Below are 25,833 nucleotides of genomic sequence, written 5' to 3' on the forward strand. Positions count from 1 at the left end.
GTTGAAGTCCCTGCATGATCTTGTCACATCCTATCTTTGAAATTCAAGTATCCTGTTGAGTAATGTGATTCTTCCAATTCTGGACCAACTCTTCATCATCCCTGAATATAATTACTTCACTAAGGGCAGCTGTGGTTTCATTTGTCAACCCTAAGCTCTGGAATTAACATTAAATCCGGCTGTCTATCTCTCTTTTTCACTTTAATTTGACTCCCTCAAACTCACTGGTTTGACCAGGGTTTTAATATTTTCTTAAATATCTTCATGTGGTATGATGTAGGCCTCCTATGACGTATCAGTAAAGTCAGTTTGTCATTTTGATAAGTTCAAGTGATAATATAAATAAAGACTGTTGCTATTAAAATGCACCTTAGAGTATTGGAGAAACTCTTTATTGCTGTAAACTTCCAGATTATAGAATGAAAGGTTTCCATTACAGATCACAGTTGGAACTATTTTTACCCACAAGATACCCAGCATAATCACATTGCCGCTTTTAAAATCATTTATTTTGTAGACAATAGACAATAGTTGCAGGAGTAGGCCATTCAGTCCTTGGAGCCAGCACTGTGATCATGGCTGATCATCCACAATCAGTACCCCGTTCTGCCTTCTCTCCTAATCTCTTGACTCCGCTATCTTTAAGAGCTCTATCTAAGTCTCTCTTGAAAGCATCCAGAGAATTGGCCTCCACTGCCTTCTGAGGCAGAGAATTCCATACATTAACAACTCTCTAGGTGAAAAAGCTTTTCCTTATCTCCGTTCTAAATGGCCTACCCCTTATTCTTACACTGTGGCTCCTGGTTCTGGACTCTCCAACAACGGGAACATATTTCCTGCCTCTAGCGTGTCCAATCCCTTAATAATCTTATATGTTTCAATAAGATTCCCCCTCATCCTTCTAAATTTCAGTGTATACAAGCCCAGTCGCTCAATTCTTTCAACATATGACAGTCCCGCCATCCCGGGAATTAACCTCGTGAACCTACATTGCACTCCCTCAATAGCAAGAATGTCCTTTCTCAAATTTGGAGACCAAAACTGCACACAATACTCCAGGTGTGGTCTCACTAGGGTCCTGTACAACTGTAGTAGGACCTCTTTGCTCCTATACTCAAATCCTCTTGTAATGAAGGCCAACATGCCATTAGCTTTCTTCACTGCCTACTGTACCTGCATGCTTACTTTCAGTGACTGATGAACAAGGACACCCAGATCTTGTTTTACTTCCCCTTTTTCTAACTTGACACCTTTCAGATAATAATCTGCCCTCCTGTTCTTGCCACTAAAGTGGATAACCTCACATTTATGCACATTAAACTGCATCTGCCGTGGATCTGCCCACTCACCCAACCTGTCCCAGTCACCCTGCATCCTCATAGCATCCTCCTCGCAGTTTGCACTGCCGCCCAGTTTTGTGTCATCTGCAAATTTACTAATGTTACTTTTAATCTCTTCATCTAAATCATTAATATATATTGTAAATAGCTGCGGTCTCTGCACCGAGCCTTACAGTACCCCACTAGTCATTGCCTGCCATTCTGAAAGGGACCCGTTAATCCCTACTCATTGTTTCCTGTCTGCCAACCAATTTACTATCCATGTCAGTACCCTACCCCCAATATCATGTGCTCTAATTTTGTCCACTAATTTCCTCTGTGGGACCTTATCAGAAACTTTCACAAAGTCAAGGTACAATACATCCACTGGCTTTGCCTTGTCCATTTTCCTAGTTACATCATCAAAGAATTCCAGAAGATTAGTCAAGCATGATTTCCACTTCGTAAATCCATGCTGACTCGGACCGATCCTGTTACTGTTATCCAAATGTGCTGCTATTTCATCATTTATAATTGACTCCAGCATCTTCCCCACCTCCGATGTCAGGCTAACTGGTTTATAATTCCCAGTTTTCTCTCTCCCGCCTTTCTTAAAAAGTGGGATAACATTAGCTACCCTCCAATCCACAGGAACTAATCCTGAATCTATAGAACATTGGAAAATGATCACCAATGCGTCCACGATTTCTAGAGGCACTTCTTTAAGTACACTGGGATGCAGATCACAGGCCCTGGGGATTTATCAGCCTTCAGTCCCATCAGTCTACCCAACGCCATTTTGATTATGTTATTACATAGAAAGCATAATAAATATTATGAAAGGGAAATTTATTGTGCATATATTTTGATAGTGTTAGGAAATGTGGTATGTCATCATACGCTAGTTGCAATAATCTTATTCAATGTGTAATCAAGCTGTTGCTTGGGTTTTTTCAAAAATGCATATAAAAACGAAGAATTTAACAAAAGAATTGGTCCGTAAAGGAAACTAAAGTGCTTTGTAAAGTTCCTAGATTTACTGTCTCACAGAATTCCATGGGATGTGCGCGCAACCTGATATTAATAGAACATTATCCTTTCAAACATTAACTTTAACTTACCTTTATTCTCATCTTTGATCCCTTACGCACATTAACAGTTATAAAAAGTACAATGTAATTTTAAGTCCTTGTGATTAAGAGGAATGTAGGACTCCTGATTGAGTGCAGTTTTTGGACTTGAGTTAATAAGTAGTGCGTTGCAAGTTTAATACTTAAACTACTATGGTTACCCTTTTCCAGTATTATAGTGCCATTTCATCTTGCTAGAATTCCCATACAGTAGGCAGTGTGTAAGTGATGCATGCTTCTACTGAATACAGGTAATGCAGTTGCTATTTTTCCTTCTACAGAAAGAAATCATCTGCAGATGTTTTCATTTTAATCAAATCAAACTTAGTTTTCTTAAATATGCTAAAAACTATTATCCTTTTCATTGTTAGTTTTCACTTTTGGGGGATAAATGGGAATGGGATGAATCTAAGTCCAAGTTTTCTGTGAAGCAAGTTGAATGTAGATGTAAGCATGAATTACATATTATAATATTTAAAATATATTATATATATTTCATATTTATATATAATATTTATAATATATATTTATGATATATATAAATATCGTTACTTTCAATCTACTGGATCAGATTTCAAGCTGTGCAAATGTGTTTTACAAATCTGTTTGAAGGATGAGACAATGTACTTTGTTTTACAGAGAATGTAGCTGTCTGCTTCACAGGTACGGACGACAAACTCAGCTTGTGGATTGTCTTGGGGGATTGGGATATTATAGCTGACAGAATATGTCAGTATATTATTTCATGACAGAAACATGGCTGAAGGGCAGATCAGGCAACTTCGTTTTGTACAGATACTACCGGTGTGATAGAAATGTAGGTGAAGGCTGGGGGTGGGAAGAATACTTTTGTAATCACGTGGAACACCTTTTTGATTAGGGAGAACATAACTAGTGAGGATATTCTTGGCGAAGCCCCAGGGAGACTATAGGGAGAGAACTTAGAAATAAAAGGGAATGATCACTTTGATGGGACTATATTGTAGGCCTTTGATAGTCAGCATGAAATAGATGAGCATATTGGTGTAAAAATAACAGGGTGATCTGGAATGCAGGTAAATGGTCCCCTGAGAGGGGCAAGCTCAGTGGGCAAGGCTACTGGCGTATCTTCCCGAGCAGAAATAGTAAATAAATAAATAAACCCCAAGTATTTCAGGAATAATCTGTATAAATATGTCTCATTTTCAAATAAATGCTGCTTTACTTCTGAGATATTTGTACTGACCAGAGGCGCAGCTCGTTTTAACAATTTTTTTCCTAATGGTACAACACTAGCGCCCAGTGAATTAAACATAATCCTTTACTGTATTGTAACCTATGTTGTGCTATTTGTGGGAATTCATAAAGGAGACGCTTCTAACCGCAGGGATTGGGGTCCTGCATGGAGTGTTTATGTCCTTCTAAAGGGGGGTTTCTGCTTCCAATTAGCCATCATCCTACAACTTGCTCCCAAAGACAACATAGCCAGTTTTATCCGATTACATTACATCTGCTAGAAGAACCGACTTCAACGCTGGATCAAAATGTCAGCAGTCCTCTCAATGAGTTGATGCAAAGCCTCTTGGTCACTAACTCCACACGGACAGCAGCTGAGCTCAGGATCGAACCTGAGACCACGAGGCAGCAGCATTAACTGCTGTACCACCATGCAACGGAGATGGTCCAGGTCTAATCCAATGTGATTCCTGATGTCTGAGGGTCAGGGGGAAATGATCGAATTTCTTTTTGAACCCATTTACTATGAATTGTCTGGAGATTGGTTATGATGCTAGATCTTTAACAAGATGAACATCAGTCCAAAGTGTTGTGAATGCAGGTGAGCACATAATTTAAAAAAGTGCGGTGGGGCTATATAGTATAATATTACTGCTGCATTAAATTATGATCTTGTTTATGAGTAGTTTATTTGGGACTGATATGCAAAGGTATGATTTTGCAAAGAAACAAAGACGATTTGTGAAATGAATTATATGTCAACATATATTGGAAACATAATGGGAAGAAAGGAAATAATTTGAAGGGAAACTATTTTATATAGACAAGAAAAGTCTAAAAATAGTATATCATTGGGAAAATGAACAACAAAGGTTAATAGAATGTTTTAATGAAAAAGAACTTAGTAAGCTTATGTGTTTTGTTTGTCGGCATAATCCAGGAGTATTGAGTGCAGTCTAAGTGAACTTCTGGCACAAAGATATGAGAAGAATCAATCTGGAAAATGGTAAACCAAGGAGCGGTGGAGAAAACATGCAGAGGCTTCTTGTTTTCTTGTACTTTGCTTACAAATTCGTGAGTTAGAAGCTCAACTTTCAAATCATTGCCAATGAAGCTGTCTGTTCTCCATCCGCCAGCTAGTCAGGATATTTCTGGCCTGTGTCTCATGAATACTATTAGGTGATGATCGACATTGCACCATATTTCTTCTTTCCTTTTCAGGCATATTATCACACTTAGGTGGACAGGATCACTATCTCCAACTGCTGGCACTGCTGTTTTATTACAGACTGCTGATGTATATGTGGCAAGGAGTGAAGTGTAAATCTAATGCAGTATCACTAACAGCAAGCTAGTCTGTTGCAATAAAATATTGTGTATTATCTTATCTAGAGACATCAATAAAAATCTGATGAAAGTATAACCATGTTAACGGTATTTTGGTGGAGTGTGCAATAGGAGGTGCTTTTATACTTCAACATTTCTGTTGCAGAAAATAATGCATAATGTCATGCCAGAGCCTGCAGTCTCTGCTAAAACTGTAAATAATGTTTATTTAAACAGTCTCTTTACATTATCTTCTTTTATGAATAATTTATCTAGTAAGTGCAGAGTTTAAATTTCCCAGAAAACTAATACCTCATTCAGAATGTGCAGGAACTGCAGATGCTTGAAGATAGACAAAATGCTGGAGTAACTAATTCCGAATACTGTGTTTGGCTCATTTACCTTCCTGTTGCCAGCATTACTGACAAAATAGTGTTCTCATCTTCGAGTCTGTCACTAGAGCTTTCTTGCTGTGCATTCGAAGGCTCCTGTAATAGATATTACTTACATTGATCTCAGTGGACATATTAAATTCCATTTGAAATAACAGTGCAGATTGAATGTCTCATTGGCCTTAAGATGTAGAGCTAATGAGTGTTTTTATTCATTGATAGGTTAGAAGAAGTATCCTTAACAAAAGAAATAAGTTAATTAATTGTTTAAAATGTTCAATTAAAGTTGCAGTTGACTCCATCTAATCATTCAGCACCAAAATGTATTTAAATTCAAGGATGATTTCCTATACTAATGTGCTTTACAATTGAAAACAAATATGTAGTTCATTTTTGCTGTTTAAATTTTAATTTAAAATGCACCTTTAAAGGACACTAGACCAAGGGCAGACCCGTTGGGTCTGTTCCCCCAACGCAGCCGTTCCCTACCCGTAGCCCCCACGGGAGACGTGGTCCTCCAACTCAAGCGGCTCAGGAATGAGCAGTGCGGCTGGTTTTAAATGGCGTCTTTGAGGCGAGATGTGGGCGCCAGCAGCCGTTATGGTCGCTGGCCAGCAGGAGGCGACAAAATGAGTGAGTGGGGGGGGGGGAGGAGAAGGATTTAATGAAAAATGTGGACATAAACATAACGAAATCTAATGAGGAGTGGATAGTGGGAAGGAAAAGTGAAATGTCTACCGAAATGGCTGCTTCTATGGGTGAGAAGCCAGTTTATTTTTGAAATATTGGGGGGGGTGGGGGGGGGGGGGGAGAAGGATTTGATTAAAAACGTGTACTTAAACACGACAAAATGTAATGAGGAGCGGATACTTAGAAAGAAAAGTGAAATCTCTACCGAAATGGAAAAGATCTCGGAGATTGTGCGTCTGGATTCGGCGTGGCAATGAATCAAAGGAAGAAATGCAGCCGGCAGTCGTACATGTAAATGGATCCATTCCGATTGGACATCTGCGAGCATTGGGCATTGTGACATCACACGATGGAACGAATCAAAAGGCAGAAAGGCAGCCGGACGGCAGGCGGCAGCCACAGAGTTTTAGATAATAATAGATAGATAGATAGATAGATCAGGGACATTTTTAGTGTATACTAGACCAAGTGCGGACCCGTTGGGCCCGTCCCCCAAGGCAAAAACCTTTTTTCATTTTCAAGGCCCATAGCCCCCAACTGCGCAGGTGCAGCTGACGGGTTCATGTTGTGACGCCAGGGACCCCCATTGTGATGGGAGTCAAGGCAACCGTCCACAAACTGCGCAGGGGCAGCCGGCAAATGGGAGCGTGACAGACGTTTTAAAAGTTTGAAATGGCAATAACTTGTAAAATTTAAGATTAATGTGAACACATCTCACTCTCCCTCTTCAGTCCCCTAATCCCCTCCTCCATTATCCTCCCTCACCCCACACGCCACCAACCCTCCTCTGCTTCCTCCACTCGCCCCTCCCACCCCTCCTCTCTCTTCCGCCTCCCCTCCTCCATTACCACGCATACTCCCTCTCACTCTTCACCCTCACTCTTCTTTCCTCTCTCCTCCCCTCCCCACTAACTCCTTCACCTCTCCCCTACCCTCAGTCACTCCCTCCCTCCATAACACCTCTCCCCTCCCTGTCCCCTTCTATCCCACTCCGTCCCCCACTCCTCACCTCCCCCTAACCCACCTCTCCACTCTCCCTCCTCACCTCCCCCACAGCCCTTCTATCCCCCACTCCATAGCTCCCCAACTCCTCTTCCTCTACCTCCCCCCCTCCTTCCCCACTCTCCCTCCTCACCTCCCCCACTTTCCCTTCCCATTCCCTCCCTACTTCCTCCTCTCCCTCAAACTCCCCCATCTCTCTTCACTTTCCCAGGATCTCGTGTACACCACCGCCAGCCCCATTTTCGCCACGACGTCGGCGATGAAGTTGTGCTTGAGGCTGTCGGAGGGACGGGCCGAGTGGGTTGGGAGATGGGGAGGGAGATGCTGTGGCTGTGGCCTAGTCCTTGCCCCGGGTCTCGCTCCTCTCCCTCCCTGCAAGCCCGGAGCAGCAGCACCCCCAGACCTTGCCCCAGGGGGGTTTAGGGGAAGGATGGTGGGGGAAGGCAGGGGGGGGGGGGGGGGAGAGGGGGGGGAAGGGAGAGGGGGAGGGGGGGGGGGAGAGAGAGGTGGGGAGCAGGGAGGTGGTAGGGGTGTGTGGAGGGGAGGGGGGTTTAGGGGAGGGATGGTGGGGAAGGGCAGGGAGGGGGAGGGAGAGGGGGGGGGGGAAAGAGGAGATGGGGGGAAGAGGAAAGGGGGGGGGAGAGGAGGAGGGGAGAGGAGATGGAGGATGGGGGGGGGGGAGGAGATGGAGGATGGGGGGGAGGAGGAGGAGGGGGAGAGAGGAGATGGAGGAGGGGGGGGAGAGGAGATGGAGGAGGGGGGGGAGGAGGATGGAGGAGGGGGGGGGAGGAGATGGGAGGGGGGGGGGAGGAGAGGGGAGGGGGGGAGGATAGGAGAGGAGGGAGGGGGGGGGGGGGGGGGGGGAGAGAGCGCCCTTTTACTTCAAACCAAACCAAAACCCAAACAACCATTTGCAGGCAGTGCTTTTTTACCTCTAACCATATTTTCATTTTCAAACCAAATTAAGGGTACTCACAGTGCTGTAGACATTTGTCAGTGTCATTCAAAGCTCTGATTGAGGCACACCACTTGCAGAGACTGATTGAGGCACACCACTTGCAGAGACTGATTGAGGCACACCACTTCCTGGTTTTATAGTCGCTCCCCCTCCCTCCAGCAGGGGCAGCAGAGAGAATGGGGAATGTTGTACAAACATTAATATCTCTGTCTATTTTCATCGACGGGAAAAAATCCTCGGCACACACGTGGCGGAGGGGGGCTCTGAGCGAGTTGGCCAAAAATGACGGCCGTAGGTGGCGGCGTACTCTCGGAAACCGCAGCACAGAAAGCCAAAACCGGTCAAGAACAGAGTTTTAGTAATATAGATATATATACTAGACCAAGTGGGACTTGGTTTTGAATTTTTGATTTGACGGGATAAATCTCGACCAGAATATGTAAAAATGTTCCCTTTAGCGCAGTTTCTTCGAGTAGATGTGACCACACACAAGTAAATGCGCACACACACACACACACACACACACACACACACACACACACACACACACATGCGCACACACACACACACACACACACACACACACACACACACACACACACACACACACACACACACACACACACACACACACACACACACACACACACACACACACACACACACACAAGATTTTCATAATTATAAAATACTAGACGAAGTGGGATCCATTGGGTCCCTGTCACATGGGAGGGTTGGTCCCCGAACGCTATATTCCACCACTCACCCATAGCCCCCAACTGCGCAGGCACAGCTGATGGGTTCCCGTTGTGACGCCAGAGATCCCCGTTGTGACATGAGTCATGGCAACCCTCCCCAAGTGCACCTCACCATCCCTCTTCCTACCCCTATCCTCTTCCATTCCCTCTCATCCCCAGCACTTCCACCCCCTCCTCTTCACCCTCGTCTTTCCCCTCTCCTCCTCCCCTCCCCACTATCTCCCTCGCTCTCCTTTCCCCTACCCTCAGTCTCTCCCTCCCTCTATAACCCCTCTCCCCTCTCTACCCCCCTTGATGTCATTGTGGGGTGGAACACTGCTGATGGCAGTTTATGTAAATGAGATCCCATTGTGACGTCATACGCTGCCAACTGCCAGTGCAAGTTCAAGTGATTTTTGTCACACTGGATTTTGTAAAGTGCAAAATGTGAAAAACTTGTAAAATATATAATCAATCTGAATGAAACTTGATTCACCATACCACAGTACAATGGTGAGTAAGGTGGGGCATAAATTTTAGTGCCACCTGGTACCATTTTATATATATATGTGTGTGTGTGTGTATAGTTCATAGTTCTATGATCTATATATATGGTAAGATAGATTGAGGCTGATGCAGATGAACCACGATAAAACAAAACTGCCGTCCTTGCAGCCACAGTTACATTTACCAGTGAAAGATCACCATACCATAGAGATGCTTATGGTTTCAGATTAAAATTCCCAGCATGCAATTCTGCCCTTTGACATTTACGACATTTATTAACATTTTCCGACTAAAGTCTGACTAATTGAAGATCAACTGTGATTAGTATCAGGAATTGCAAGGTGAAGGTGTAAAGGAGATTTACCTGGATGTTGCTGGGATAGAATTGATGAGGTTAAACTGGATCAGCTGGGTTTCTTTTCCTTGGAGTGGACTAGCGCATAGTTATGGTTGATGGTGAGAAACTTTTCCCCATAATGGAAACATCTAAAATCAGAGGGAAAAGGCTTTACGTTGAAGAGTAAAAGGTGTGATTAATTGAGGATTTTTTTTCACTAAGACTTTCTGGAATACACTGTCTGAGAAGATACTGGAGACGGGTACTCTCATACATTTAATAAATATCTGGACAAGCACTTGATTTGCCAAGAAAAACTATAGATCAGGTGCTGGTGAATGGGATTTGTATAGATGATCCACATGGGCGTGGTGGGTGGAATAATCTATTGCTGTGCTGCATGTTTCTTAAAACCATAAATTCTTGGAACAACTCAGTAGGTCAGAAACTGAGAAAAACAGCGATGACATTGCAGGTCAATAATCTTTCATCAGTACTAATATAAATTAGCAGAGAAGAGGAAGGGGAAAGGGTGAAGTAAACACATTTCACACAGTGTGATCTCCTTCCTTTGTACTGTAAAAACCACAGTCAGATCCCGTAGCAACTTTGCCGAGCATGTCTGCACAGTTTGCAAGATGGCCCTAATCTTGATCCCTTTATTTCGTTACCCAATTCCCACTGTGATCTTTTTATTTTTTACATCCTACAGTATTCCAATGTAAGCTTGAGGAACAGCACCTCATTCTCGATATCAAGATGTGTATGCTCTGGTAGTTGAAACTATTGACTCTTTCCACTGTTGTCCTGAGCTGCTTGGCCTGGTTGGAATTTCCAGTATAATCCTTTAGTTCAGATTTCGAGTAACTATATTATTTTGAATTTAGCAGTTGTGGCATTGATTAATTTATTTTCCTGCATTTACCATTTTGTTGTATCCTTTGCTAGAGAACTTAGATCGACCCATGTCTGAGTATCTGGTAACAGAAGCTCCCCTTATGCTGGTAAATTTGCACACATCTGTCTGAAAATTCAGTATACCTTCTCAACAGTTGTAGCATATTGTTTAATGTAAATGGTGTAATGAATTTGATCTCTGCAATGTATTTGCATTTCAACACATTCAGCAAATACAGTATTCACATTTCTGCTTCCTGACTGAAGTTAATACGTGATCATTTAACATTTATACCTAGTTGATGTCAAATGTCTTCTATTGGCAGCAAAATCTTTCCAGAAAGCAGAAATGTCAAAAATAAAGTTGTCACGTAATGAAATATAATGTAAATGATAATGACTTTTGACTGGTGGTTAGATAAAATCATGTTAACTCCCATCCTGTGCTTGCTCTCAAGAGAGAACACATAATAAACCTAGAGGTCTGGGTTCCTGTGTTTCAGACAACAATGGGTAACCTTTAGATATCTCCAGTCAACGGACACACTGCTTACAAATTCTCTAAAGCAGTTTAAAACGGTGAATATATTTTGGGAATGGCTTTATTTGCATCTGAAATTAAATAGTGTATTGCCTCAGGAATCGGACACTAGGGGGCGCCTCCTGTGTATCAAATAGAGGTTTTTGTAATGACAAGGAGCTGATTTCAGTTTGTTGCATAATGTCCAATATGTTCTAACGTGAATATCAATCTATTTAAATAATTAAATTTGACTGTATGGGAGCTTTGTTAAGTATCAGAATCATGGTTTTGTTCAACATTTTAGATGGAATGTGAGAGGCAGCACACCATTTCCTGCATTTTAGAAAGTAGCCTTCATGAGTGAGGCATATTTAGTCATGCTCACATCTTCAAGCCATGTTACTTATCTGATTTGGTTATCTACTTGACTTTTGAAAACAAACACAGTAGCATTTGGCTGCAAGTGGTGCATAAAGTAGTCAATTAAGGCAAGATATATTCATATTTACAGCATCCCAGAATAGCTTCTGAATTTCTTGATATTTTTGAGATTATTTGATAAGGAAGCAAATGGTTCAGATTTTTTGGCAAATACTAATGTGTTTCTTTTGAAAAATTGAGTAATGGGACGATGACTGAAATTCCATTGTGTGCCTGCAACTGCATCCAAAAATGGTCTGTAGTCAGCTCGTAACTTTTTCCTTGACACATTTAAATTATTTTTCTAGTTAGAGTTATAAACCCATCTCTATGTGCACTCTCTATCAAACTTGGGCCACTTCTTAATTTTCTGAGAAAAACATTCTTCTACTTTGATTATCTGGTAACAAGGATGCGGCATCTTGTTGAAGTTGGGTAAGTGGTGCTTAACATTTAGTGTGGAACGTTAGACACGGGATCAGTGCTCTCACCAGATATGAATATTCCAGCTTCAAAAGCAGTGAGTGTGCTTCTAAGTTCAAAAGGTTGGTGTTTTTGACCCCATTGTATCTCACCTTTGAATTAAAGCAAAAATTACATATTTGACAGATACTCGTGTTATATTTTGGAAGCATGGAATATTTGGGATAGAGATTAAATCACATTTAAATGCATACTGTTCATTGGTATTATACTGTCATAAAATTAAATTAACATTTATTTTGTTGGCAGATGTTTTTATGTTTAGGTTTATTATAGTCGACTGTACGAGGTACAGTGAAAAGCTTTGTTTCTCATGCCATCCAATGAAATTAGATACTATACATATCTTATCAAGTCAAACTCAAGTACAGTAGGTAGAGTGAAGGGAAAGACGGGGGGCAGAATATAATTTTCTGCATTATAGTGCAATAGTTCCAGAGACAAAGTCCATTACCTGTAGCGAGGTAGAGGAGAATTGACTTGTTAGACTGTTCAGTAACCTGATAACAGGGAAAGACGCTGTCAATTAGTTTGATGGTGTGTGCTTTCAGGCTTCTGTATCTTTGGCTCAACAGGTGCAGGGAGAAGACGGGATGACCAGGTTGGGAAGGGTCTTTGATTATATTGGGTGCTTTCCCAAGCAGTGTGAAGTATGGATAGAGTCAGTGGCGGGATGTCTGGTCTCTGTGAAGGGCTGGGCTGCATATTTAACTCTCTGTAATTTTTGTATTCTTGGGAAGAACTGTTCTCAAATGCCTGCTGCAGTGCAACTCTATAGAACGTTTTATATGGTGTATCTGTAGAAGTTTGTCAGAGTCATTAGAAACATGCCAAACTTCCCCACTCTCTTCAGAAGGTAGAGGCATTGGTGTGCCTTGGCTGTTGCATCAATGTGGTTGGTCCACAATAGAATGATGGCATTATTTACGCCAAGAAACATGAAGCTCTCAATGCTGTAATGTGAATACATTATGTCAGAATGGATAATTCTGTCAGAATAATGTCACTTTAGCCTCTTCAAGAAGTCCCTTTTGCATGGGAGAAATATAATGGCAAATTCACATTCTTCAGTTAAATGTTATCTTTTTTTTTCAAATTCTTTCTTTATTCTTGGGATATTAATAAACAATTTTGTTGTTCATCCCTAGTTGTTCCTGTGAAGATGCTGGCATTCTATTTGAATGCATGATGGTAACGGTTCTTTCAGAGAGTTGATAGTAAGGCAGTTCTAGGATTTTAACTTGGTAATGCCAATATATTTTCATGTCAGAAATATAAATGGGAGAGGATCTTGGAGACAACAGTGTTACTGTGCATTTGCTTTAGGCTGATGAATAATTTGCTGTTTAAGGAGACTACTATGTCTTCAATGAACTACTATGTCTTCAATAAACTTCATGAGCTTTGTTGCAACTGTAAACATCTATGGAATTGAGAGCTGGTTGCTACTTGGCTTACTCGGGGTTATAGATAATGGATGGTATTGAAAATTGATGCCTAGATACAAGTTCAGTTTGCATCTTTGACAGTGCTTATTTCTAAAGAGAAATTCCAACTTCTGACAATGAGTTATCAGTTCCCTAAAAATAAATCTGTGGTCAAAGCTATAAAAGTAAGGAAAAACTGATGAAGAAAAATGGCATTTCAGGCTATCAAAATTCATTTAAACAGCATTCAACTTGGTTCCCGGATCATTTTCAATTATCCTTGGTAATCTTGTCTCTGCAACCCAGGGCGGCACAGTGGTGCAGCTGTAGAGTGGCTGCATTATAGTGCCAGGGACCCCAGTTCAATCCTGACTATGACTACTGAGTATACAGAGTTTGTACGTTCTCCCAGTGACTACATAAGTTTTTTCCGGATGCTCCGGTTCCACTCCAAAGCTGTACAGGTTTGCAGATTAATTGGCTTCTGTAAAATTGTAAATTTGTCCCTAGTGCTAGTGTATGGGTATGATTGCTGGTCGCAGGGCTGCCTATTCTCACGCTTTGAGCATGAGAATCACTAATTTGGACAAATTCTCATGCTCTCACGATGATCACAAATTTCTCACACTCTGTGAGAAATTCTGTGATCAACGAAAAATTCAAAACTCATAAACTGCATGGGCCGCGGGTGTTGGAGAGCCGGGGCTGAGGGAGGGAGGGATGAAAGCAGAAGTAGCAGAGGGGACAAATCTGGGAAGCCGGGGCTGGCGAGTGTTTGCGGGCTGGCGAGTGTTTGCGGGGCTGGCGAGTGTTTGCGGGCTGGCGAGTGTTTGCGGGCTGGCGAGTGTTTGCGGGGCTGCGGGGCTGGCGAGTCGCTCACTGCAGCTCCGGCCATGGAGCAGCCTCACTTCAAGAGTTAAGAGGCTTAAGAAGCGTTGCGCTGCTGCCGTGACAGTCTGTACCGATGGGACTGAGACTCTCAAAGAGAGGGGGAGAGAGAGAGGGGAAGGAGACAGGAAGACAGGCGGGAGAGAGAGAGAGGGGGTGAGAGGAGAGTGAGGGGGGGAGAGAGGTGAGAGAGGGAGGGGAGAGTGTATGGAGCGAGAGAGAGAGATTGGAGAGAGAGAAGAGAGGGGGGAGAGAGAGAAGGGGGGGGGGAGAGAGAGAGTTAGGGGAAAGAGGGAGAGAGAGAGTTATGGGAAAGAGAGAGTGGAGGGGGGAGAGTGAGGTGGGACCGATGGGGAAGAGGGAGAGAAGAGAGAGGGGGGTGAGAGGGGAGAGGGAGAGAGAGAATTAGCGGAAAGAGGGGTTGAGAATCTTGTCGAATGCCTTACTGAAATCAATATATACATCAACAGCTCTGCCCTCATCGACCTTTTTGGTCACGTCTTCAAACAACTCAATCAGATTTGTGAGACACGACTTCCCACGTACAAAGCCATGCTGATTATCCCTAATAGCCCTTGCCCATTCAAATGCTTGTATAACCTATCCCTCAGAATACTCTCTAATAACTTTCCAACTACAGATGTTAAGCTCCCGGCATTTTCCCTACAGCACTTCTTGAATAGAGGCACAACATTTTGCTGGCACCTCTCCTGTGGCTGCCTCGCCAACAGTCTGTCCTTTCCTTCTTTGTATGTTTTTAGTGTTCTTTAGCTTGTTTTATGTACGCAACTTCCTTGCATTTGCCTGCTTTGCCCATCACTCTAACAGGGTCATACATATCCTGAGCTTTTGTCAGCACACTTTTAAAAACATCCCACTTGGCTGATGTTCCTTTCCCCTCAAATAACCTGCTCCAGTCAACTTGAGCGAGACCTTCTCTCAGACCCTCAAAGTTGGCCCTATTCCAGTTGAGCATTTTAGTATGGGTGTCAGGGGTTCTCTGTCCCTATCCATAATTATCTTAAAGCTAATCGAACTGTGGTCACTGGTCCCAAAAGGCTCCTCCACAAACACTTCATTAACTTGCCCTTTCCAATACTAGTAGGGCGGTGTTGCCCTCTCACATGTGGGGGCCTCTACATACTGCTTGAGAAAACTCTCCTGAACACATTTGAGGAATTGCACCCCATTTAAACCCTTTGGTAGCAGTTACAGCTGAAATACAAATTAAATACTAGCCAGGCTACCTGATCAGAGCTTGTTGGAATAACTGCATTGGTTTGATTTGTGACGAGTGTATATTTTGTGTGCTTTGGCATGGCTGTGTTAAGCTTCTCGGATTCAGTCATTTATCCAGATCAGGGTCATTTTGTTTTGTAATATTTGATGTTTGAGATTGTTCTAGATGGTTAATTAGCTATTTTCACTTTGCGTTTTAACTTTCCCGCTGGACAAATGTTATTTTCCAATTTATCACATTTTGGTAACTTGTTTATGGACAATGCTGACATCTGGTGGAAGTCCTCATAGTGATTATTTTGTGCGATGATTGTCATGCATTTACAGAGAATATAATGAATGGTGATGTTCAATTCACAGGATAAATAGTTACTTTTAATTCAAATTCTAATTCTGTTAGCATTTAATCTGGTTATCATTATGCACCTACTTAGCTGCATTAAGTTTGGTCGTGATTCAGCTTGTGCAGTTCTAGTCGATGTTATCAAACATTTTAAGACGCATATCTAGGTAGGTTCAGATATTCTGGGCCTTCATTTTTTTTGGTCCCTTTTGTAATCATGACAGTGAAACAAAATGTACATCAGAGCTGAGATATATTCAATCCTTGCGACCCCATGCCTCTGTTCATTGGGTATTTTCAAGCAGGTTAAATTTGTCAAGAGAATTATTTTTATTTTTTATGTTCATCAATGATAGGAGCAGAATTGGGCCATTTGGCCCATCAAGTCTACTGTGCCATTCAATCATGGCTGATCTATATTTCCCTCTTAAGCCCATTCTCCTGTCATCTCCCCATAACCCCTGACACCCATACTAATTAAGAATCTACCTATCCCTGTCTTAAAAATGTCCATTGACGGCCTTCACAGCCTTCTGTGGCAATTAATTCCACAGATTCACCACCCTCTGACTAAAGAATTTCTTCCTCATCTTCCTAAAGGTCCTTACATTTTGAGGCTATGACCTCTGGTCCACTTATGTAAACATTCTCTCCTTCATCCACTATCCAGGCCTTTCACTATTGGGTAAGGTTCAATGAGATCCCCCATCATCTTTCTAAACTCCAGCGAATAGAAGCCCAGTGCCCTCAAACACTCATCATATGTTGAGCCATGTCAAGCCATGATTGAATGGCAGAGTAGACTTGATAGGCCAAATGGCCCAATTCTGCTCCTATCACTGATGAACATAAAAATTAAAAATAATTATCTTGACAAATTTAACCTGTTTGAACATATCCCATGAACATTCCTGGGATAATTCCCATAAGCCTCCTCTTGACCTTCTCCAGCAGCAACACATCCTTCCTCAGATATGGGGCCCAAAATTTTGATTTCAGAATAAACTTCAACTATTGGAAATCTGAAATCCAGAAAATGGTGAAAATACTCAGTAGGTCAGACAGAATTTATGGGAGAAGAAATAGTTAACATCTCATATCAGACTCTATGCTGTGTGTTTTCAGCATTTTCTGTTTTTTAAACTATGCTTTCTTTCTGTTTAACTTTCTGTGCATTTACATACTTGTTCTTAAATATGCTGGTTCAGATCCCTTGCTCTGAGGGAGTACCATTTAAATGAAAAATTGACTGTTTTCTTCTCCCATGAATACTGTCTGACTTGCCATTTTCACTTATGCTTATTATCTATTCTTCAATCTGGCACACACTTGTTTTTCCTTCTGAACAGATATTTTCAATCCTTTGTAGTGGATATCCAGCCCAGCTTCTCAAAAAGCAGGGAAATGTTGACAGCAGATTGCAGATTTTTATGCTTAACTGCACAGCTGCATTTGCTCAAAGCTGATGTCTGGTTTTCTTCTATCAGTAACTGTTGATGGCCTCAATATTACTTTTGGATAGACAAAAACATCCGAGCAGTCTCAGTTAGACTGTAAATTCACACAAATGCCTGTCCCAATGTAACTGATCTACTATTTAATCAAATCAATAATCAAATAAAACACTGTACTAAAAAATGTAATCTGTAGATCTCCAAATTTGACTTGAGTGCTACCAAATACAGAGATTAATGATGGAACATTGATGATGTATACCGAGCACTCCATAATGTTTGGGCCAAAGACCCATCATTTATTTATTTGCCTCTGTACTCGACTTGAGATTTGTAATAGAAACAATCACACGTGGTTAAAGTGCACATTGTCAGATTTTAATAAAGGCCATTTTTATACATTTTGGTTTCACCATGTAGAAATTACAGCTGTGTTTATGCATAGACCCCCCCCCATTTCTGGGCACCATAATGTTTGGGGGACATGGTTTCATGGGTGTTTGTTACTGATCCGGTGTGTTTAATTGCCTCCTTCATGCAGGTATAAGAGAGCTCTCGGCTCCAGTCTTTCCATCACCATTGGAAACTTCTATTGCTGTTTATCAACATGGGGACCATAGTTGTGCCAATGAAAGTCAAAGAAGCCGTTATGAGACTGAGAAACAAGAATAAAACTGTTAGAGACATCAGCCATACCGTAGGCTTATCAAAATCAACTGTTTGGAACATCATTAAGAAGAAAGAGGGCAATGGTGAGCTTACTAATCACAAAGGACTGGCAGGCCAAGGAAGACCTCCACAGCTGATGACAAAAGAATAATAAAGAGATCTTTATAATAAAGAAAAATCCACAAACACCTGTCCGACAGATCAGAAACACTCTTCAGGAGTCGGGTGTGGATTTTTCAATGACCACTGTCTACAGAAGACTTCATGAACAGAAATACAGAGGCTACACTGCAAGATGCAAACCACTGTTTGGCCGCAGAGATAGGATAGACAGGTTACAGTTTGTCAAGAAGTACTTAAAAGTGCAACCACAGTTCTGGCAAAGGACTTGTGGACAGGTGAGACAATGATTAACTTAGAGGGATGACAAGAGCAAAGTATGGAGGAGAGAAGGAACTGCCCAAGATCCAAAGCATACCACCTCATCTGTGAAACACGGTGGTGGGGGTGTTATGGCCTGGGCATGTGTGGCTGCTGAAGGTACTGGCTCACTTATCGCCATTGATGATACAACTGCTGATGATAGTAGCATAATGAATTCTGAAGTGTATAGACACATCCTCTCTGCTCAAGTTCAAACAAATGCCTCAAAACTCATTGGCCGGCTGTTCATTCTACAGCAAGACAATGATCCCAAACATACTGCTAAAGCACCAAAGGAGTTTTTCAAAGCTAAAAATTGGTCAATTCTTGAATGGGCAAGTCAATCACCCGATCTGAACCCAATTGAGCATGCCTTTTATATGCCGAAGAGAAAACTGAAGGGGACTAGTCCCCAAAACAAGCATAAGCCAAAGATGGCTGCAATACAGGCCTGGCAGAGCATCACCAGAGAAGACACCCAGCAACTGGTGATGCCCATGAATCGCAGACTTCAAGCAGTCATTGCATGGAAAGGAAATGCAACAAAATACTAAACATGACTACTTTCACTCACAAACATTATGGTGCCCTGAAATGGTGGGACTATGTATAAACACTGCTGTAATTTCTACATGGTGAAACCAAAAATGTATAAAATTGGCCTTTATTAAAATTTGACAATGTGCACTTTAACCACATGTGATTTTTTTCTATTACAAATCTCAAATTGTGGAGGTCAGAAGCAAATAAATAAATGATAGGTCTTTGTCCCATACATTATAGAGGGTGCTGTAAATAGCTTGTGCTGTGCCAAGCCTTTTGTTATTGCAATAAAGTGTTACAATCAACCATTTAATTCTTAAAGATAAGCACGGAAAATTGCTGTTTATTTAGTTAGAGTGATAGGTTGAAGATGATGAGGGAGATGGACAGTTATTCCAAATATTCAGAGTAAAAGCAAATTTGATTTTTTTTTAAATACTAAAAAGGTCTTGCTGTTCTTGTTATTTGTGATTAATGATTTTTTTTTACATCTTTAGTAGCCAACAGAGCAGTCAACAAAGCAGCCATGATGATGACTCTTCTCGGTACCTGACTCCATATATTCGAGAGGAAAGGTAAGCATTGGCTCATATGTTGCTTAAATTTAATTATTGTGAAATCTATTTACTTATTAGCATGTTGTTGATATCTGGCTGTTGTGTAATGCAGATAAATAATTTCTTTGGAAATCAGACCAAATTTTAATGATGCATGTTACCATATTAGGGCTGTGTTTGAATAGTGTGTGTCCTGGCCTATATTATAAAATGTCTTAGTGACCGAGGACTTGAATTTGTTAAATAGCATTAGTCTATTGAGATGGTACATTCTGAAAAAATGAATACATTTTTTTGGAATTGAGACAAAGTTGAAATAGGAAATTGTTTTCTAAGTTGTTTCTAATGGCAGCATTTACGATCACGAGAATAATTTCATGATCTTTCAAGGAAATAAACTATTCACAACTTGTCAATAAATGAGTAAGTGGAATAAAAAGGAGACCACAAAGGAAAGGGAAGGATTAGTCATGGCAAATAAATATACTTCTCCTTCAGGATATACTTCTCCTTCATAAATATACTTCTCCTTCAGAAATCTGTAATAGTTTTGATTTGACAGAGGTTGGGACGATTTGTTCCCGAGTGATTGATGAGTGTAATTTTATAGTCTGGTCTATAACTTGTGACACTCCAGGATTCTATTAAAGTTTAAACACTTCCAACACCAACAAGAACACAAAAAGCTTTGGGTCTTGGATTCTGGGTACAGCAGACTTGAGCAAATGACTTGTGTGGGCAGATAATGCTCCCAAATCACTGGTCACCTGCTCTTGACCCCTGCTGTTCAGTCTAGTCTTTTACTGGGAACCTGCCTTCTAGAAAGTTACTATGATAAAGAGCACTATTGGGCCCATTACAATTTAGATGACCTGTGCCAGCAGGACATCATTCCCAGGTTCATGACAATGCGCCCAGTTAATAATTGAATAAAAATAATATTAAATTTTGTTGCACCCTTAACGTGCCAACGAGCACACGTGATAAACAATTAAAAAAACATTGAAACTAACAGAGTCATAGAATTGTATCGCACAAAGATGTATAGTCTCCCTAATGTTGTATTCTGCATTTCAGGGGTAAACACATGTATCCAATGTACTTATTAGCTACTTTATCAAACCGTTCTGTTACCTTCACAGATTCCTGGCCACATTAAAACAGTTGTTAATATCCCTCCTACACATAGTATTCTACTATTGGTGTTCATCCAAGATGTCATACCTTCCTGCGATCTGTAATTTTCTTCCTATCAGCCACACACTCAGTTTTGGCATTATTGGCAATCATTTCAATTGTGACCCCAATATTTAGTGTACACCATGAAATGTTTGAGCTGCTATTGACCCCTGAGAAACTGTTACATGAGGCCAACGTTACATGGAAAGTCCCGTTGACTCTGTCCCACAGAGCTAATTTTTTATCCAATTTGCCTCTTGCCTATAGATCCCATGAGCTTTGACTTTCCCGACTATCTTGTCAAGTGGAATGTTATTAAATGCCTTGATGAGATCCATGTAGCTATCATCAGGTGTACTTGTTATCTCCTTGGATAGCTTAATCAATTTAATTATACAGAACCTTTCTTTAATCTATGCTGACAGTGCATGTTAACTTATCTCCAAGGCCTAACCGAGGTTGTGAGATAATAAAAGAACAAGGTAGAGTAAATTGCATAACGGTAATACTGATATAGCTATTCGTGGAGATTTGGGAATGGCAGTGAATGTATTTGTCTCCAGGAGAGAAATTCATTTATATAAACATTTTTGCATATTTTCTGAAGACATTTTGTACTCTGTTGCCTTGTTGCTCCTTTGAGAACTGGCCCTCAGCCATCATTCTTCAGGGAGGCTTAGGGAATGAAAGGGTTTTATCTGGGACCAATGGCTGGACGATAGGGCTGCTTGGCTGTATTTCATTCAGGTGGGGGAGATGCACAACAACCTCCATGCAGTGTTTAAGAGGGAACTGCAGATGCTGGAGAATCGAAGGTTACACAAAAAAGCTGGAGAAACTCAGCGGGTGCAGCAGCATCTATGGAGCGAAGGAAATAGGCAACGTTTCGGGCCGAAACCCTTCTAACCTCCATGCAGTCTTGGGTTTAAATGTCTCCCTTTGCCAATTGTCTCTCACAAGCCAATGTGCTGACTCCCTGAAAACTCTGTAGGCCGCCCCCCCATGGTCACCATTTTCTCTGCAATCTGACAATTGGTAAGTTGGACCTACGTGCATTGAATCCTCCTTAACCTCTTCGGTTTAGTTACTGCTGTTGTCGTAATATTTATTTTTCTTTTGTATGTCAGCTGTCTGAAACAAAGTGTTGGTACTGTGTTACAGTAAGACAACCAGTATGTATGGGAATGAAAGGATGGTCCTGATCCAAAGCATTGCCATTAAGGTCAAATATTGTGGAATCTTCTATATTTATTCGCTTCCAATTATGGTTGGACTTTGCCTATGCCTCTGAACAATTGCATCTAAAATTTGAAGTGACTTGGAAACAAAAAAAGCAAATTCTGGAAGGATTTCACTGGGCAGGTTCATTCCCTAAAATTAAATCCAGTGCCATTATCTCTCTTGTTGGGTTTGCTCCAAAGCAATTCAAAAGCTCTCCTGAACGACCTGAAAAATATGAAGAATTATCTAAGGTTGGGAAATCAGATTTATTTTCCCAATCTTATTCTCAATACAGCACAATTGAAAATAGTTTTGGTAGTTGCATACTTTCATACCTTCATAACCTTATTAGTCAGTATATGTCAGCATAGAAAGAAGAATTGTTTGAGGTTTCTGAGAATCTAGTTGGCCTTGGAGATTTAAAAATACAATTAAAGTACACAGAAATTCATCCTGTCTTTGTACTATTCAGTTATCTTTGAGCAAAATTCAAACATTACTGCTGACTTTTTCTGAGTGACTTTCCTTTCAACAAAGGATGGTGGTAGCACTATTTGTTTAGTGCCTTGTTCTCGGCTTTCAGTGATTCTTTCCTTTCACTGTTCATTTTAGTAAGCAGAATGACATTTACATTTTTGTATATAGCTAGCACTGGAGTATATACGCTTCACTTGGAACAAACATTTTTGAGTTCAGTTTTTTAAGTCTTGATCTGAGCAGCAAAAAATCGTTTAAAGTAGATCTATTTCTTCGGTATATTTTTGTGTTTTTTCTTCTTGGTTTCTGATTCTGGATATCTTGCCTGCAAGCACTGTCCTTTTCTCTGAAGCACCTAGCAGTTTGTCCTTTTTATATTTATACTCTGAATGATGGATGGTTGCCTGAATCAGCATTGTCAAGCTGAGTGCAAATTTGAAAATATTTGGTAATTTACTGATTTATATGGATGTTTCTGAAATGTGAGGTTAGTTTGATATTGGATGGCATTATGCAACTTTTTGGTACTGACAACTATCGTGGGGTCTGGATATAGTTATTATGCAACATTTCCATCCTTTACAAAATGTTTTATTTTAGTGAGTACCTTATTGCATTACTTTTGATGTAAGCCTTTTAAAATCTCTACTGTTATCTCTTAAATAATCAGAATGATCAGCACTTGATCAGAATTTGATATTTTAGTACATTCCACAGGTAATTCCCTATAGCTGGTTTTGGTGAATGTAACCTGTGGGGGAATTACAGCACCAATTTAAATAGGTCTTGTTTGTGCTATTATTAGCATTGTGTAATTAGCATTACATCTTTTTCCTTTAAAGCCCCATGAACATTAAGTTGTGTGGTTGGGTTGATGGCCATTTCAAATGCTTTGCGATCATCTTTAGGCTTGACTATCTAAAATTCAAATGGATAAATCTGTTAAAAGTGGGATAAATGCCAATGTGGCTCTAACCTAGGCATTTCAGAAACATAACCATAGTATAACTGTAGGTAGACACAAAATGCTGGAGTAACTCAGCGGGACAGGCAGCATCTCTGTAGAGAAGGAATGGGTGACGTGACCCTTCTTCAGACTGAAGTCGTCGATTTAAACCAGCATCTGCAGTTCTTTCCTACACATAATATAACTGTTCTTTAGCAGAATGTGGAGTTTCTGTTGTTGATGTGATGGAAATGTTATGTTTGTATTGAAATTTGCAGATATATGCCAATTGAATTTAAGGGATACTATTGTCAGTAAAAAAAAGGAAAACCTATTTTGTATTGCAATCGAATGCTCACATAACCTTAATTGTACTGGAAAGGATTCAATATAATACCAACCCTAACTCTAATGCATTATAATTAATAGCATTTCAAAGTATCAGTTTTGGAGACTGTTAACAACGTGGAGATTGTTCCACTTGTTTGCGCGAAAATGGAAATCTGATTGATCTAAAACGTCTCTTGATCTCTACTTGTCTATCCATACATGTTGGCTGACCTGCTGAATATTTCCAGAATTTACCATTTTCAGTTTATGCGCATTTTCTAAATTGTAATCTTTAAGCTCTTTGATTTCAGCCTTCAGCATTTACTTAGTTTAGCTTATTCTCTCTGTACGTTTATGAAAACGATGAGCATTCAAAAATAAGTTGTCAATTTATGTTTTTTATGATGAAGACTGTTCTTTGTTTAGATTTAGGTTTATTATTGTCCTATGTACTAAGGTGCAGTGAAAAGCTTTGTTTTGCCTGCTATCCAAACAGATCAGATGTCCCATCCATAAATAATATCGTCAAATCCAAGTACAGTAGATGGAGCAAAGGGGAAGATACAAAGTGCAGAATATAGTTCACGTTGTGCGCATCAGTTGCATAGACAAAGTCCAATGTCTACAAAGAGGTAGAGCTGAATTGGACAGTATACTAGCTCATGGTAGGATAATCCAAAAGCCTGATAAAAGCAGCTGTGTCTGAGTCTGATAGTGCGCATTTTCAAGCAACTACACATTCTACTGGAAGAGAGTAGGGACAAGAATAAAATACCAGATTGGGTCAATTTGATTATGTTTTGTTGCTTTTCTGAGGCAGCATGAAGTATGGACGGAGTCAATGGTTGGGAACCTAGTCTGTACGATGGACTGGGCTACACCCACAACTGCAATTTTTTGCAGCAGTCATAGATTGATACAGCGTGAAAACAGGCCCTTCGGCCCAACTTGCCACAAAGGCCAACATGTCCCAGCTACACTAGTCCTATTGACCTGCATTTGGTCCATATCCCTCCAAACCTGTCCTATCCATGTACCTGTCTAACTGTTTCTTAAACGTTGGGATAGTCCCAGCCTCAACTACCTCCTTTGGCAGCTTGTTCCATACACCCTTTGTGTGAAAAAGTTACCCCTCAGATTCCTATTAAATCATGTTCCCTTCACCTTAAACCTATGTTCTCTGGTCCTCGATTCCGTTATTCTGGGCAAGAGACTCTCAGCATCTACCCAATCTATTCCTCCCATGATTTTATACACAGTCTTGGGCAGAGCTGTTTCCAAACCAAGTTGTGATGCAACCCGACCGTATGCTTGCATTGGTTTTTCAGAGTCACTGGAGACATGCCAAATTTCCTCAGTCTCCTCAGGAAGTAGAAGCGTTGGTGTGTCTTATTGGCGATGCATCATTGTGGTTGGTCTACAACAAATCATTTGTAATATTACTGCCAAGGAACTTGAAGCTCTCAACTATTTCCAATTCCGCACCATTGATGCTGATTGGGGCATGTACTACACTATCTTTCCTGAAGTCAATAATTAACTAATTTGTCTTGCTGACATTGAGCCAATTTCTATAACCTACAGTACATTCTGTGACATTAAAATATGGGGAAAATAAATGGTAATTGTAATGCTTTATAAGCCCAGCCAACGGTAAACCACATAAGCTAGCACTTAGGTTTTAAGAAAAATATATTGCTTGTGCATGCCATCTGGAATCATAGTGTCATAAAATCATATCTGAGATTAAATGAAATGTTGAATAAATCCCCTTGCACTAGAACAGGTATTTATAAAGTAATTCACCACTCCTCACCACTTCCTCACCACTTCCTCACCACTTTCGCCCATCCTCACCACTTTCTACAGGGGCACCAGAGAGAGCATTTTGACCAGCTGCATCTCTGTCTGGTTTAGAGACTGCAAAGCCTCCGACTGGAAGTCTGTGCAGAGAGTGGTGAGGACGGCTGAAAAAATCATTGGGACTTCTCTTCCTTCAATCCGGGACATTGCGTGCAAACGTTGCTTGTCCAAGGCCAACAGCATTATAAAAGATCCCACACATCTCCTTCATGGACTGTTCACTCTGCTGCCCTCGGGCAAAAGGTATCTTAGTACAAGGAGCAGAACGGCCAGGGTTTGCAACAGCTTCTTCCCCCGAGCCATCAGACTTGAATTCCATGTAATGTGCTGCCACTATT

General features: G+C 40.9%; 1 protein-coding gene across 4 annotated transcripts in view; it reads left to right on the top strand.

Annotated features, from left to right (window-relative positions):
* gramd1ba (GRAM domain containing 1Ba) overlaps positions 1-25,833 on the top strand; it is a 360,885-nt gene that overhangs the window by 149,903 nt on the left and 185,149 nt on the right. For all 4 annotated transcript variants that reach the window (XM_055660784.1, XM_055660783.1, XM_055660782.1 and 1 more), the window contains one exon: positions 19,420-19,497. In XM_055660784.1, the coding sequence (XP_055516759.1) occupies positions 19,420-19,497 (78 nt within the window). The remainder of the gene's footprint in view (positions 1-19,419; positions 19,498-25,833) is intronic.

Source organism: Leucoraja erinacea, chromosome 32 (genome assembly GCF_028641065.1).
Source record: "Leucoraja erinacea ecotype New England chromosome 32, Leri_hhj_1, whole genome shotgun sequence".
NCBI lineage: Eukaryota > Metazoa > Chordata > Chondrichthyes > Rajiformes > Rajidae > Leucoraja > Leucoraja erinaceus.